Source organism: Giraffa tippelskirchi, chromosome 11, assembly GCF_054371585.1.
Source record: "Giraffa tippelskirchi isolate mGirTip1 chromosome 11, T2T-mGirTip1v1.2.pri, whole genome shotgun sequence".
Taxonomy (NCBI): Eukaryota; Metazoa; Chordata; class Mammalia; order Artiodactyla; family Giraffidae; genus Giraffa; species Giraffa tippelskirchi.
The window spans coordinates 143,897,321-143,913,397 of NC_137285.1; the positions used below are offsets into that span (position 1 = coordinate 143,897,321).

Sequence of the window (16,077 nt, forward strand, 5' to 3'; positions counted from 1 at the left end):
AAGGTACAGTTACCTAACTTAAGCTCATAAAGATTTACTTCTATGTTTTCTTCTAAGAGTTTTATAGTTTTAACTCTTACATTTTGGTCTCTGATTCATTTCAGGTTAATTTTTGCACATGGTATAAAGTAGAGGACTAGTTTCACCCTTTTGCATGTGTATATTCAGTTATTCCAAAAGACAATTCTTTTCTCATTGAAAAAAATGAATTGACCATACAGGCAAGGCTTTATTGTTGGACCCTGAATTCTATTCCATTGATCCATGTCTACCTTTATTCCAGTACCACACTGCCTTGATTACTATAGCTTTTTAGTAAATTTTGAAATTGGAAAGTATGAATCCTCCATATTTGTTTTCTTTTTAAGGACTGGTTTGGCTATGTGAAGTTCTCTGCATTCCCAAATGAGTTTTAGTCTGCCAAAAAAATGGGGTAGGGAACAGAGGGGATCTTGATAAAGACTGTGTTGAACTGTAGTTCAGCTGGGGCTTGTTGCCATCTTAATTTGTTTTTCAATCTGTGAACACAGAGTGTCTTTCCATTTATTAGGCCTTTTACATTTCTTTCAGTGAGGTTTTGTAACTTTCAGTGTAGGAGTCTTAGAATTCTTTTGGTAAATTTATTCCTAAATATTTTATTCTTATGTATTATGAAAATAACTGAGAAATTATTTTCCTAATATTATTTTTGAACTGTTCATTGCTAGAGTGTAGGAATATAGTTGATTTGTATATGTTGATCTTGTATCCTGCAACCTTGCTGAATTCATTTATTAGCTTTAATAGTATGTGTGTGCATATGCATATGTATTTTCCTTAAATTTTTCTATACATAAGATTATATCATCTTCAAATAGAGACAGGTTTTCTTCTTCATCTAAAAAATCATATAGGTGTCTTTTATTTCTTTTTCTTACTTAATTGTCCCATCTGGAACCTCCAGTACAATGTTAACTAGACATAGTGAGAGCAGACATCTTTCTCTTGTTTCTGATCTTAGGAAAAAGCTTCTAGTCTTCACCATTAAGAATGATATATACTGTGGGTTTTTCATAAATGCCTTTAATTAGGTTTAGAAGGCTCCCTTCTATTCCTAGCTTATTGGATGTTTTTAGCATGAAAGGTGTTGGAGTCGGTCAAACACTTTTTCTCTTTCGGTCAGATGATCATGTGGGCTTTGTTTTGTCCTTATTCCATCAATATGGTGTATTACATTGATTGATTGGGCTTCTCGGGTGGTGCAGTGGTAAAGAGTCCACCTGCCAAGCAGGAGGTGCGGGTTTGATCCTTGGGTCGGGAAGATCCCTTGGAGAAGGAAATGGCAACCTGCTCCAGTATTCTAATCCCATGGACAGAGGAGCCTGGCTGGTTACAGTCCATGGCGTCGCAAAAGAGTAGGACATGACTTAGCGACTAAACAACAATAACACTGATTGATTTTTGGATGTTAACACAAAATTGCATTTCTGGGATATGCCCCGCTTGGTCATGATGCATAATTCTTTTCATATGTTGTTGTATCTTTTTATATCCTATTTATATTCATAAGGGATATTGGTTTGTAGCTTTTTTCCTTGTGCTGTGTCTGGTCTTGGTGTCAGGATAATATTAGGCTCTTGGGATGAGTTAAGACGTATTCCTACTCTTTTATTTTTGGGAGAGAGTTTGTGTTGATTTTTCTTTAAAAGTTTAGTATAATTTATCAGTGAAGCCATCTTTTTCTTTGTGGGAAGTTTTCGTAATCCAATGTCTACTTATTGTAGGTCTATTCAGATTTTCTTTCTGAGTCAAGTTTAGTAATTTGTGTCTTTCTAGGTATTTGTTCTTTTAGTTTAAGTTATCTAGTTTGCTGGCATACAGGGGTTCACAGTCTTATACTTTTGTTAGCTTTTCAAAGAATCAGCTTTTTGTTTTGCTGATTTTTTCTATTGTTTTGCTAGTCTCTATTTCATTGCTTTCTGCTCTAGTGTTTCTCCTTTATTTCCCCCTTCTTGTGTTGGGTTTAATTTGTTCTTCTTTTTCTAATCTGTTAAGGTAGAAAGTTAGGTTATTTATTTGACGTCTTTCTTCTTTTTTGATATGTGTTTACAGCAGTAAATTTCCCTCGAAGCACTGCTTCAGCTGCATCTCATAAGTTTGGGTATGTCATGTATTCATTTTTATTTATCTCAAAGTATTTCTAGTTTTCCTTGTGATTTCTTCTTTAATCCATTGGTTTTAAGAAAGTCTGTTGTTTAATTTCCACATACTTGTGGATTTCCCAAATTTTCTCTTGTTACTAATTCCTAAAACATTTCATTGTATTTAGAGAATATATTTTGTATGCTTTCAAATAACTTTGTACCTATTGACAGAATCTCAAATTATCTGAAGCAAAAGATGATAGAAGTGAGGGAGGCACAGGATTAGCAATGGAATAGAAGACTTGAACAACACTATAAACCAACCAGGTCTAACAGACGTCAGTAGAGCTCTCCACCCAACCAACAGTAACAGAACACACGTTCTTTTAAAGCCTGCATGGAACATTTTCCTTGGTGAGCCATATTTTATGCCATAAAACAAGTCTCAATAAATTTAAAGTTTTTGTCTTGTGCTTTGGTCTGGATGTTTGTGTCTTCCCAAAATTCATATGATGAAATTCTAATGTCCACTTTGATGGTATTAGGAGGTGGATCTTTCGGAAGGTGCTTAGGTCATGAGACTAGCGCCTTCATGAATGGGATTAGCACTCTCATAAAAGAGGCCTGACAGAATGCCCTAGGCTCCTTCTGCTATTTAAAGACACAACAAAAAATCTGCAACCTGAAAGAGGGCCCCTCTCAACCATGCTGGCACCCTGATCATGTAAGTCCAGCCTCCAGACCTATGAGGAATAAATATGTAGTGTTTATAAGCCAGCCAATTTATGGTACTTTGCTATAGCAGCCTGAACAGACTAAGACATCCAATCCCACATCTGGGCTTCCTTAGAGATATTTTTCATTGACTGCTTTTTGCTCCAGTGTAGAGACCTTATGGTCCTATTTCCTAGAATTTCATAATTTTTGTTGTTGTTGAAATGTAAACATTTAAAATAATATGATGGTTCTGAAGATGAGATTCTGTCCCCTTGCTAGAGTTTGTTATTGTTGCTGTCTGTTTCCTTATGACTTTCCTAGACCAATTCTTTAAAATCTGTAGTATTTATCATGCATGTGTGGGCCCTGAAGTATCTGCTTATTAGCCTCTGTATGTGTGCCTGCTCAGCTGTTTCAGTCATGTCTGACGCTTTGTGACCCTATGGACTGACTCCTCTGTCCTTGGGAGTCTCCAGGCAAGAATACTAGAATGGGTTGCCATGCCCTCCTCCAGGAGATCTTCCCAACCCAGGGATCAAACCCACATCTCCTGCAGCTCCTGCATTGCAGGCAGATCCTTTACCACTGAGCCACCTGGGAAGCCCTGCTTATTAGCCTGCTGCTGCTGCTGCTGCTGCTAAGTCGCTTCAGTCGTGTCCGATTCTGTGCAACCCCATAGACGGCAGCCTACCAGGCTCCGCCGTCCCTGGGATTCTCCAGGCAAGAACACTGGAGTGGGTTGCCATTTCCTTCTCCAATGCATGAAAGTGAAAAGTGAAAGTGAAGTCGCTCAGTCATGTCCGACTCTTCGAGACCCCATGGACTGCAACCTAACAGGCTCCTCTGTCCATGGGATTTTCCAGGCAAGAGTACTGGAGTCGGGTGCCATCACCTTCTCCAGTTTATTAGCCTACTGGTCAGTTAATAATTGGTCAGAGATTTCCTCAAATGCTGGATCCAATAAGTCTCTCAGCCTTTGCCAGGAGGTTCTGCAGATTTGTACTGGAGCGTGTGTTCAATGCTCTGGCAGAGAGTTTACCACTTGGCCTTAACCTTTACTTCCTTCTTGTGCAGAGGGTCAAAATCAGCTAAAGGAAGATTAGGGCCTCTTAGATCTTTCCTGGGTGAGCTAGCAGCCCTTTGCATGTAGATTTCTAGATTCTCACGGATACAGTGGCACTTTTCACAGTCCCCTATGGACACGTTTTTATTTTTAAGCTTCTGGCTCTGAGTGGGACTGGGAGAGGAGGAAAAAAGGAAGAAGGGAAAGGAACTCCAGTTAATAAACACTATGTGCCAGGCTCAGTGCTAGCTTTCATTATAAACCTCTTTACCTGATTCTTGTAAGAATTCGGTTGGCTCTTTCTTAAAAAAAAAAAAATATTTATTTACTTATTTGGCTTCACTAGGTCTTTGCTGTGGCGTGGGGATCTTTGCTCTTCGCTGTGGCATGGGGATCTTTGCTCTTCGCTGTGGCGTGGGGATCTTTGCTCTTCGCTGTGGCGTGGGGATCTTTGCTCTTCGCTGTGGCGTGGGGATCTTTGCTCTTCGCTGTGGCGTGGGGATCTTTGCTCTTCGCTGTGGTGTGGGGATCTTTGCTCTTCGCTGTGACGTGGGGATCTTTGCTCTTTGCTGTGAGACCTTCAGTTGCAGCATGCGAACTGCTAGTTGTGGCGTGTGGGATCTAGTTCCCTGACCCAGGCCCCTGCACTGGAAGCAAGGAGTCTAGCCACTGGGTCACCAGGCAAGCCCCCAGTCGGTTGTTTATTAGCACATTTACTTTACAGATTAAACAAACTAGGATCCAGAAAGGTGAAGAAGTGTGCTCCGGGGACACAGCGGGTTAAATGGTGAACCTTCCCTGTCTCCATGGCCCAGGCCTCTCTACCAGTGTTTCTCAGTCATGAGATGATTTAAGGCAAATAGATGACCATTCAACGACTTGAGTCGCATGTTTGTGCGTATGTATGGTTTGTACACCCAACCCGTGACTTTGTGCTTAGGACAAGGCATAAATCAGTATTTTAACCTTTACAAGTTAGTCAGCCAAAATACAGTTATTAAGTAGGATGTGATTCACGTGGTGTGTTGTCAGGGCAAAAGTTGAGAATGATGAAAGTTGACATGATACCACACACTACCCGTAAGCCCTCCTCTCTGACACTGGGAGTTGGGCTGGGAAGGGCAAGAAGCGTTGGTTGTCAGTATAGCGCTGTCTGGTGGAACTTTCAGTGATAACAGAAGTGTTCCACCATCTGCACTGTCCAACGCGGCAGGCACCAACCACATCGAGCACTTGAAATGTGGCAAGACAGAAAAATTAAATTTTTAATTGTATTCAATTTGAATGAATATAATTTGAATTTAGGGCTTCCCAGTAGCTCAGCTGGTAAAGAATCCACCTGCAATGCCAGAGACCCCAGTTCAATTCCTGGGTCGAGGAGATCCGCTGGAGAAGGGACAGGCTACCCACTCCAGTATTCTTGGGCTTCCCTGGTGGCTCAGCTGGTAAAGTTTAAACAGCTTTATGTAATTAGTTGCTACTGTATCAGCCAGTTCAGCCATAGACCAACCTCATCACAACTGCTCCAAAAGTCATCCATTGAGTGGAGAGTGTGGCTCTCGGGGCCCTTACCCAGGAGGCCGCAGACCTGGCCTCTACCCTGAGCTCTTGGACTGTGCGGCTGTGCCCCTTAGCCTGAGGCAGTTAGCCTTTCTGTGCCTCAGTCTCCTCATCTGTAAAATAGGAATGCTAATGCCTGCCCCACATATCTCATAGGCTTGTGATGAGGGTCATGTGGAATAATACAGGAAAGAAGGTTTCATACACTGCAAAGAGGTAGAGAAGTGAAAGAATTTGTTTAAAAAATATTTTCAGCATAGATGAGTCCCTTGGGAAGGTGGGTTCAGGCTGGGCCAGGGTGTGGATATGTGGTATGAGTGAATTGGGGGTAATGGAATGTAACAGAGCCTTGACTGTTCCTGTCTGTTACATAGCCTGGGGCTGAACTTGGATTGTGGGCTGTTCCATACTAAAGGCACCAAGTGATCCATGAAAGCTTCAGGGAACTGATTCTGACCCAAGGCTGGATCCACACACACAGTCCTGATCTTCCCCTCAGATTTACTCCTCCTGTGGTTTCCTCACTTCAAATGGCAACTCAAGCTTCCCAGTTGCTCAGGGCAAGGCCCTGCGTCATCCTTGATGCGTTTCTCCCCCACCCCCAGGCCCCATATCTGATCAGCGAATCCTGCGGCCTTGACTTCTACCCAGCATGCAACCCCTTCTCCCCCTGCTCACCCCCTTAGCCATGTTATCATCACCATCTCACCCTGGGGTCCTCTGTCTGGTCCCATCCTTGACCTGCTTCAATAGCATCCTTCCCACAAGACAAGGATATTGCTGTTGCTGTTGTTCAGTCACTATGTTGTGTGACTCTTTGCAACCCCAGGGACTGCAGCACGCCAGGCTTCTCTGTCCCCCACTGTTTCCCGGAGTTTGCTCAGATTCATGTCCATTGAGTCGGTGATGCTATCGAACCATCTCATCCTCTGTTGCTCCCTTCTTCTTTTGCCTTCAATCTTGCCCAGCATCAGGTAGCCAAAGTATTGGAGCTTAAGGAAGGAAGGGAGGAAGGAAGAAGGTGTTAGTCGCCCAGTCATGCCCGACTCTTTGCGACCCATGGACTGCAGCCCACCAGGCTCTTCTGTCCATGAGATTTTCCAGGCAAGGGTACTGGAGTGGGTTGCCATTTCCTTCTCCAGGGGATCTTCCAGACCCAGGGATCAAACCCAGGTCTCCTGCACTGCAGGTAGATTCTTTACTGACTGAGCTACAAGGGAAGCCCATGGAGCTTAGAGGGATCCTTTTAAATGCTAAATCAGATCAGATCTTGCTCAAAGCGCTACAAAGACTTCCTGCAACCCCATGGAGTGGTGGAGTGGTGGGGAGTCAAGATTCTACCTGTTCCATCTCTGACCTCACCTCCAAATACTCCACTCCAGCCATCCAGCCTCTCTCGGGCCCTTGAACACACCAAGCCTCAGGGCCTTTGCACTCACTGTTTCCTCTGTCTGGAATGCTCGTCTAGCAGATATCCTCACAGCTCACCCTTCACTGATTCTAGGACTCTGCACAAATGTCCCATCAGAGAGGCCATCTGTGTACACAGGGCAGAAAGCTGTCTTCTCCCACCTTGCACACTCACCTACCTGCGACAGTGCCTGGTGCATAACTGTTGCTCAGTCACTCTTGGACAAATGGCCTTCGGGGCAGAAGGGGTCGCAGGCAGGTCTGCAGGGCAGCAGTGTCAGGAGGTACTGACAGGCTGCCCGTCCTCTTGGATTTCAGATACCTCATCTGCACAGTGAGCCCTAAATAAGGGACTCAACAACCCGGAAGATTCCTCTTCCTTTTGTAGAGTCCGTGATCCTGAGCTCCTTAGAGTCCCTGCAATTCTAGCTGCACGCTTGCCCCATGGCTTGGTGAGCTGGCCCTCCAGAGGAGCGTTCGTCTTTTCTCACCGAGGGACCACTTAGGAAGGAGAAGGACGAAGTCTAAGCTGGGGCCCCTGGGGCAGGGCTGGAAAGGGCAAGGGGACGACTTTTGCAGAAAACAGGCCTCTTGGAAGTACTTCCGTTGGCCTGGATTCATTTCAGACACTCAAGCCACAGTCCTCTGGCCCTGTGTGTTTCCGTTTTTGTTCTTTTATATGTACACGAAGGGGCTCCTCCTGGTCTTTCTGGCTCGGTGGTGCAGTGACCTCTCTCCCCTTGGTCTAGCAAAGTCTAGTCCCGCATCCTTGGTTTTCCTGCTCCCCAAAGCAGTCATTCCTCAAGATTCTCTGGCTCCATGGATTCGGGAAGCCCTGACCTGACGATTTCTTCCTTCCCTTCTCCAGGAAGCCTCTTCTCCCCACCTCCCCCTGCGGCCCCAAATTGCACAGCCCCCCTCCTCCTCCAGTTTCTCTAGGATGCAGGCATCAGGGAGGCAAGCCCCCCTCCTTCCATCCCTCCCTTCCTCTTCTCCAAGCCCCAGAAGGGGCCGCCTGCTGCTTGGCTATTTTTATCCCAGGAGCTTTCTCAAGGAGAAAGCAGCGTGGTCCCTGAGCCAAAGCACGGGGCTGTGTCCCTGTGGAAAACCTCCCCTCATGGGGAAAGAATCCAGGGGATTTTTTTTGGGTCCTGGCTGGGAGCCTTTGATTTTTGTGAGTCGCGCGCTCATTTGTCAAGGTTTCTGTTTGTTGATGTGTTGTTTTATTATAGAAATGAAGGCAACACCATATTATGAATCAGGTCTGGATATCGACTCTTGCGCAGCTGTGATCATTCTGGGGCCTGGGTTTTTCAAAAAAGTGCTTATCTCATTTGTGTCAATAGCAGAATGGAAACAGTGTGGTGTAATGGAAAACTGGCCGGCCTAGAGGCAGGGGTGCGGGTGTGGGGGCAGAACTAACATGTATTGAACACCCACTAGTTCCAGACTCCCATTTGCTGTGCTTACAAGGTCTCTAGGAAAAAGGGGCAGTTGGTGTCCAAGTTTTATATGAAACAACTGATTGGTTCAAGATTGAGAAAGGAGTACGACAGGCTGCCTGCTGTCACCCTGTTTGTTTCATCTGTACACTGAGCACATCATGAGAAATGCCGGGCTGCATAAGTTATAAGCTGGAATCAAGATAAGTGAGAGAAACATCTGCAACCTCAGATATGTGGATGATAACCACTCCAATGGCAGAACGCAAGGAGGAACTAAAGAGCCTCTTGATGAGGATGAAGGAGGAGAGTGAAAGAACTGGCTTAAAACTAAATATTGAAAAAACTAAGATCATGGCATCCAACCCCATTACATCATGGCAAATAGAAGGGGACGAGATGGAAGTAGTGACAGATTTCCTCTTCTTGGGCTTCTTGCTAACTTCTTGCTTCTTGGCAGGAAAGCTATGACAAACTATGACAAAGCTGTGACAAAGTGTGTTGAAAAGCAGAGACATTACTCTGCTGACAAAGGTCCATGTAGTCAAGGCTATGGTCTTCCCGGTGGTCATGTATGGTTATGAGAGCTGGACCGTAAAGAAGGCAGAATGCCAAAGAATTGATGCTTTCAAACTATGGTGCTGGAGAAGACTCCTGAGAGTCCCTTGGACACCAAGGAGATCAAAGCAGTCAATCTTAAGGGAAATCAACCCTGAATACTCGTTCGAAGGACTGATGCTGAAGTTAAACTCCAGTATTTTGGTCATCTGATGCGAACAGCCGACTCATTGGAAAAGTCCCTGATGCTGAGAAAGATTGAGGGAGGAAGGAGAAGAGGGCATCAGAGGATGAAATGGCTGGATATCATCACTGATGCAATGGACATGAACTTGGGTAAAGTTTGGGAGATGGTGAGGGACAGAGAGGCCTGGAGTGCCGCAGTCCCTGGGGTCACAAAGAGTCGGACAAGGTTGAGCAACTGAACAACAAGTGTCCAAGTTTTATACATGGGAAACTGAGACTCAGAGAGGTTAGGTAACTTGCTCAAGGTCTTTCTGGAACACATAAAGGAGCAGGGAGTCACACCCAGGATTTGGGAAGCACCTGACCACTCAACTTCCTTCTACCTAGGTATAAGTCTCAGCTGTGCCACATGGTAGCTGTGTGACTTGAGGCAAGTGGCTTCACCTCTCTGAACCTTATGTCTTCACTTGTAAAGTTGTTGTTCAGTTGCTCACTTGTATCTGACTCTTTGCAACCCCATGGACTTCAGCATGCAGCACGCCTGGCTTCCCTGTCCTTCAGCTCCCAGAGTTTGTTCAAACTCATGTGAGTTGAGTCAATAATGCCATCCAGCCATCTCGTACTCTGTTGTCCCCTTCTCCTCCTTCCCTCAATCTTTCCCAGCATCAGGGTCTTTTCTAATGAGTCAGCTCTTCGAATCAAGTGGCCAAAGTATTGGAATTTCAGCTTCAGCATCAGTCCTTCCAATGAATATTCAGGACTGATTTCCTTTGGGATGGACTGGCTGGATCTCCTTGCTGTTCAAAGGACTCTCAAGAGTCTTCTCCAACACCACAGTTTGTAGGCCTCAATTCTACAGAAGGAGTTGTAATTCTGGCTCTATGGGCATTGAGGAGAGTGCCGTGAGATACTGTGAGTAAAGGGCTTGGGGCAGAGAAGAACATAAACCCTAGCTCATCACCCCACCTCCACCCCCGGCTGCCACCATTCCTTCTGTGGAGGCTCCCGGCTCGTGTCAGTTCCTGAAGAGCCTGGGGTCTGTCTGGCTCCCCCAGGCGTGTCTGTGGAGGTTCCTGCACCTTCCTGCACCTTGTTTTCCTTGTCCTTGGAGTTTCCCTCTCCTGTGGCCTTAGAGCTTCTGTGGGCTGTCTGGTAGCAACTTTGAAGATTTTCAAAGGCCTTTTCTCCTGAGAAGAAAAGTGTCTGGAAAGAAAACAGGGAGCATCAGGCCGAGGTTCCACGGGTTCGAATCTCAGCTTTCCAGCAGGTTAGTTCATGTCCTCGGAGAAGCCAACACCAAAATGGGATTCAAAACACAACATATTAATTGGAGGAAACACCTGTGAAGGATAAATGGGAGGGAGTGGGAGGAGGCAGAGAGCCTTGTGACTGTGGTCCTGGTGGAGGAGAGAGAAGGAGGGGGCAGGGCAGGAAGAGTCTCAGACCACAACACAATTCCAGAAAAAGCTCAGCAACCCCCCCCACCCCCCCACCACGGGGAGTCCTGGAGTCAAAGCAGGCTGAGGGGGGAGTTCCACATCTCCAAGGACCCTGCCTGCGTGAGTACCCTCATCACAGCCCATCATGGTCTGGGTGTAGCCTGGGGGCAGCAGGAAGCCCGCCTCAATGAGGACTCGATGGTGAGCCCTGGGGGACAGAGCTAGGCTGTCGTCCACTCAGCTCCCCCAACAGGAAAGCCAGGGAGTGGTTCACCTTGACCGCATTTGCTTACACAGTAGACAACCTTGGCAACCGTATTCCAGCTCTCCGAAGCTCAGGTTTGGCATCTGTGAAAGGAGGATGATCATCTCAGTGTCTGGGCCTCGGGGTTTGTTTCAGTTTTCTCTTGCCCACGTGACACACCATCCCCCAAACTTAGGAAATCAGAACAGCAATGATTTGTTGTTTCTCTATTCTGTGGGTCGGTGGGGCTCAGTCAGGGAGCTGGAAATGTGCAAGGTGGCCTCTCGTCCTCCAGGCTCTCTCCCCACAGGGCTCCTCATCACTCCACAGCCTGGCCTGAGCTTCTGTGCAGCAGAGGACAAGCCCCAGGGTCCAAGAGCTTGTCAAGCCCCTGCTTGCATCATGCCGGCTAACATCCCGTTGGCTGACCCACGACACACACGGCCAAGCCCAGAGTCGGCAGGGGAGGGCACTGCACAAGGACATTCATTGTGGTCACCAGCCTCACAGGCTGCCGCAGGGCTGTGTGTTGGTGAGGGGGAAGGGGTTTGACAGGACAGTGGTGCTGAGAGCTCAGCACAGTGTCTGGCCTGCCCTAAATGTGTGCCCAGGACACAGGGACTGGCATGATACAACCGCCCTCTGAAAGGCTCTGGGGTGAAGGAGCCCACTCTGACTCTGAGAAGAACTTAGAGTGGGCTGATGGGGGAGGGGACGCTTGGCCTTGTCCCTGCTCAAGAATTTCTAGGAAGAAGGGAATGCAGTGGAGTCCAGCTTTGCAGATTCTGGGTTTGGGGTGAGACCCGGGTCAACAGAAGCCCAATAAGTCAGAGCAGGCCTCCCAGGGGACAAGGAGAAGACATCCTGCCAAGAAGATCGCCAGTGGGAAGGAACTCACAAATGTGGTGTGACTGGAAGAAAATGTCCTGTGGAAACTCAACCTGTTGTCATCTGGGTCTCCTGAGCGAGACCAAGGGGAGTCAGCTCCTTCCAGAACATTCCGTGTAATGACTTGCATCTTGGGAGACTGGCAAGGGCACAGTAGGCCTCAATAAACACGAATTGATAAAATGAAAGTTACGATCGGGTGGAGGAACGGTGTGGTGGATGGCTGGGAGGCTCAAATTTATAGTCGTTATTGCACATAATTCTCTCAGCCCCTCTTCCCTCACCTATTTTCCACAGATGAGAAACTGCTGCCCTGAGATGCTTAATAACTTACTTGCAGCCACACAGTTTCCAAGTGGCTGAACTGGGATTTGAACTTGTGACTTGACACCCATACCCTTGACGACAACTCCAGATAAATGACACCACATTGCACCGTATGCCATTCAGAGAAAGGGAGATTTCAGGGGGTCACAGCAAACCACAAGGTCCAGACAACAAGCCGATGAGTTCAGCACCTGCCAAAGCCAGACAACACCACCCCCCTAGGGAGACAGGCCACCCAGTCACCCCACGGCTGCCTTCTCCCTCCTGCTCTCTCCCAGCTCCCCCAGGGCCGAGGTCACTCGGTCCCTGTCCCAGAACCAGGGCTCCTAGAGGGGGCCCCTCGGCTTTGAAGTATGGATGACAAGAGTAGATAATGTCCGTGGATAATGAAACAAAACCCTTTTCTTTGCGTCTCTGGGCCAGTATTCTGGGACCTGGGCGGCGGGGGGCAGAGAAGGGCAGCTGGAACAAACTTCTCTTTGATGGCTGAAGCAGGAAGACCTTGGGGGAAAAGCAAACAGAAAGAGCGCAGAAAAGCCTGACTTAACTGAGCCACAGCTCTGACGAGGATAACAGCTCATTCATATTTGAAGAGGTATAGAATGCTGGCAGCATACTGAGTATTGGAAGCAAGGGAGACACTGGCATCAAAATAGACTGAGGCAGAGTAATGGGATGGGGAGGCCGGAGGAACAGCATTGGCAGGAGGGGTGGGTGGCGGGAGGCTGGGGGGGGGATGAACAGGAGGGTGAAGGGGGCAGTGAAGACGCCCTGTGGGGGGCTGTCACTGCTTTCTCTGACAGGCCTACTTTGTTTGCCGTGGAATGTGATTCTTCATCTTTGGGGGAGTCTGATGAAACCCTGGTCCTGATCATTCCTTTAACACCAGACGTGCCTGCAGATAAAATTTGGGATGGGATGAGAGGTCCCCTGAGGCCCACCCACAGCCCCACTCATTAAGGTTCGTAATGAGTGGTCTTCATCCCTGGGGTCCACCCCAGAGTCTCTGGGTCAGCGAGGCAGAGGTGGAGCTTGGCATTGGTTTGGGGCAAAGCTTCCCAAGGGACTCCAGCGTGGCCCCTGGTTGAGAATATTGTCCTGAGGCCCCAGGACCTCCCAAAGAAGACCTCGGGCTTTCAAGGAGCAAAGGTATTCTACTCAAGCACTGAGAACAAGGGAATCCAAGCCAGGCATGTGCCTCACACAGCCCCAGGTGTCCCGACTGGTTTGGGAACCCCCCCACCAGCTTCACAGGGCAGTTACTCAGATATGAGCTCTAGAGCAGTGGTCCCCAACCCTTTTAGCACCAGGGACCAGTTTCGTGGAAGTCGATTTTTCCACAGACCTGGGGTGGGGTGGCGGGGGGGATGGTTTGGGGATGATTCAAGCATGTGACATTTATTGTGCACTTTATTTCTCTTATTATTACACTGTGATATATAATGAGATAGTTATACAACTCACCTTAAAGTAGAATCAGACCATCAGGCATTAAGATTCTCATAAGGAGTGTGCAACCTGGATCCCTCGCAGTTCACAGTAGGGTTCACGCGCTTATGAGAATCTGACGCTGCTGCTGATCTGACAGGAGATAGAGCTCAGACTGTAACAGGAGCAATGGGGAGCGGCTGTAAATACAGATTAAGCTTCACTCACCGGCCGGTTGCTCACCTCCTGCCGTGTGGACCAGTACTGAGGCCCGGGGTTTGGGGACTCCTGCTCTAGAAGATCGTACTGTCTTCCCATATGCTCAGAATAAAAGCTTAAATCCTCATCAAGGTTCACAAAACCTGTGAGAGTATTTCCTCAGATGCTTCCCTGATAGCTCAGTTGGTAAAGAATCCACCTGCAATGCAGGAGACCCTGGTTCAGTTCCTGGGTTGGGAAGATCCCCTGGAGAAGGGATAGGCTACCCACTCCAGTGTTCTTGGGCTTCCCTGGTGGCTCAGCTGGTAAAGAATCTGCCTGCAGTGCAGGAGACCTGTTCTATCCCTGGGTTGGGAAGATCCTCTGGAGAAGGGAAAGGCTACCCACTCCAGTATTCTGGCCTAGAAAATTCCATGGACTGTATAGTCCATGTAGTCTCAAAGAATTGGACACGACTGAGTGACTTTCACTTTCTTTTGCTCAGATACAGCAAATAAGTGTTGTCACCTCAGGACCTTTGCACTTGCTTTTCCCTCTGCCTGGAGCTGTTCCTCCCCTTCCTGTGGTCTTCACCTAACCTCCCTGTCTAAACAGCACTCCCTCTTGCTCTTATCCCCTGCCCAACTTGGGTTTTCTTCACAGAAAACCTTCTTATCCAACTCTGTTGGTTTACATATGTTGTTCATTCTCTGTCACCTGCTTTAGGAGGTAAATTACAAGAGGGTTGCCTCTGTTTTGTCGCCTTCTGTGTCACCAGCCCCTAGAATGGTGTCTACCACATGGCAGTGGCTCATTAAATATTTGTTGAATGAATAAATAGTGATAATTCAATCTTCCTGGTTGTCCCAAAGGACACAGAGGTCATCTACAAATTTGGTTAAAAACTCCCTGGAAACAGAGAGCTGCTTTTGAGATCTGTTTTCCCATGTAAACAGTCAACAAGTAAACCAAGAAACAGCTCCTGGACACCTACTGTATAATTCGCCCCCATAAGCTAAAGGGAGGTATGAGCAGACAGCTGGTGTCTCTCTTCCTTCAAGGTCTTTACAATCCAGTTGGGGGTGAGTGCTCAGGTCAGGGAACACCTCACCTGGGTGGACAGCTGCTCAGAACCTCGAAGGGCAGTTGTTGGAGCTCTGAAGGGCTGGAGTAGTCAGGCTTTCTGCAGAAGGGAGCGCCTGCAGTGCCCTTTGAAGAACAGGTTCTGCTGGGTAACTGGTTGGAAGAAGAATCTTCCCCAGAGGGCAACTAAGTGGCAACCAGTGGAGTAACTGGCCCAGCTGCAGGAAATAGGATGGGCTGAGCGGGCCAGAGCCAGCAGACGTCACCGTCATGGCATTCTTCCTCCTCAGGCTCCCACTCCAGGGCACCTCACACAACCTGGAGGCCAGGCCAGACCTAATGGCATCGTTAGGGTACTGTCGCTGTGTCCAGGAATCCTGGAAGAGTGCACACTAGGAATCAGGTAAATGCAGCAGCGCGAACGTGGACAAGGCCGAGGAAAAGTTGCTGGGCGTCAGTTTGTTGTTGTTCAGTTGCTAAGTCGTGTCCAACTCTTTTGCGACCCCATGGACTGTAGCCTGCCAGGCACCTCTGTCCATGGGATTTCCCCAGACAAGAATACTGGAGTGAGTTGCCATTTCCTTCTCCAGGGGATCTTTGCAACCCTGGGATTGAACCTGCATCTCCTGCATTGGCAGGTGGATTCTTTACCACTGAGCCACCAGGGCAGTCCGGGCCCTCAGTTTACCCATCTGTAAAATAGGGCCAAGGATACTTTCTTCACTGTATTGCTGGGAGGCCCAGGATGTGGAACGCTGGATTCATGTCCACAAAGACAGCCCATCATTATAGACTCCCAGGTTCTGGCCACAAGGGTGCACGGTCGCCCTCTCTCTGGGCCTATGTATTTCACTACTGTGTATCTCCGAGATGGGTCAGGGGACCCTTTGCAGTCTCCTCCCATCCTGCCTTTACTCTGTGCTTGCCAGGCTCCTCTCTCCCAAGTGAATTTGCGTGTGGCTAAGTGAACAAAGGTCCGTCTAGTCAAGGCTATGGTTTTTCCAGTAGTCATGTATGGATGTGAGAGTTGGACTGTGAAGAAAGCTGAGCGCCAAAGAATTGATGCTTTTGAACTGTGGTGTTGGAGAAGACTCTTGAGAGTCCCTTGGACTGCAAGGAGATCCAACCAGTCCATCCTAAAGGAGATCAGTCCTGGATGTTCATTGGAAGGACTGATGTTGAAGCTGAAACTCCAATACTTTGGCTACCTCATGTGAAGAGTTGACTCATTGGAAAAGACCCTGATGCTGGGAAGGATTGGGGGCAGGGGGAGAAAGGGACGACAGAGGATGAGATGGCTGGATGGCATCACTGACTCGATGGACATGAGTTTGGGTAAACTCTGGGAGTTGGTGATGGACAGGGAGGCCTGGCGTGCTGCAATTCATGGGGTCGCAAAGAGTCGGACATG

General features: G+C 47.8%; 1 protein-coding gene across 3 annotated transcripts in view; it reads left to right on the top strand.

The window, feature by feature from the left end:
• The window catches only part of ALKBH3 (alkB homolog 3, alpha-ketoglutarate dependent dioxygenase), a 171,088-nt gene that overhangs the window by 151,853 nt on the left and 3,158 nt on the right, over window positions 1-16,077 (top strand). For 2 of the 3 annotated variants that reach the window (XM_081545027.1, XM_081545026.1), the window contains exons 10-11: window positions 2,092-2,140; window positions 2,355-2,595. The exons of the other annotated variant lie outside the window; for it this stretch is intronic. In XM_081545027.1, coding sequence (XP_081401153.1) covers window positions 2,092-2,097 — 6 coding nt within the window. In that variant the 3' untranslated portion in view covers window positions 2,098-2,140; window positions 2,355-2,595. Of the gene's footprint in view, window positions 1-2,091; window positions 2,141-2,354; window positions 2,596-16,077 lie in introns of those variants that run through there. 3 annotated transcript variants of the gene reach the window in all.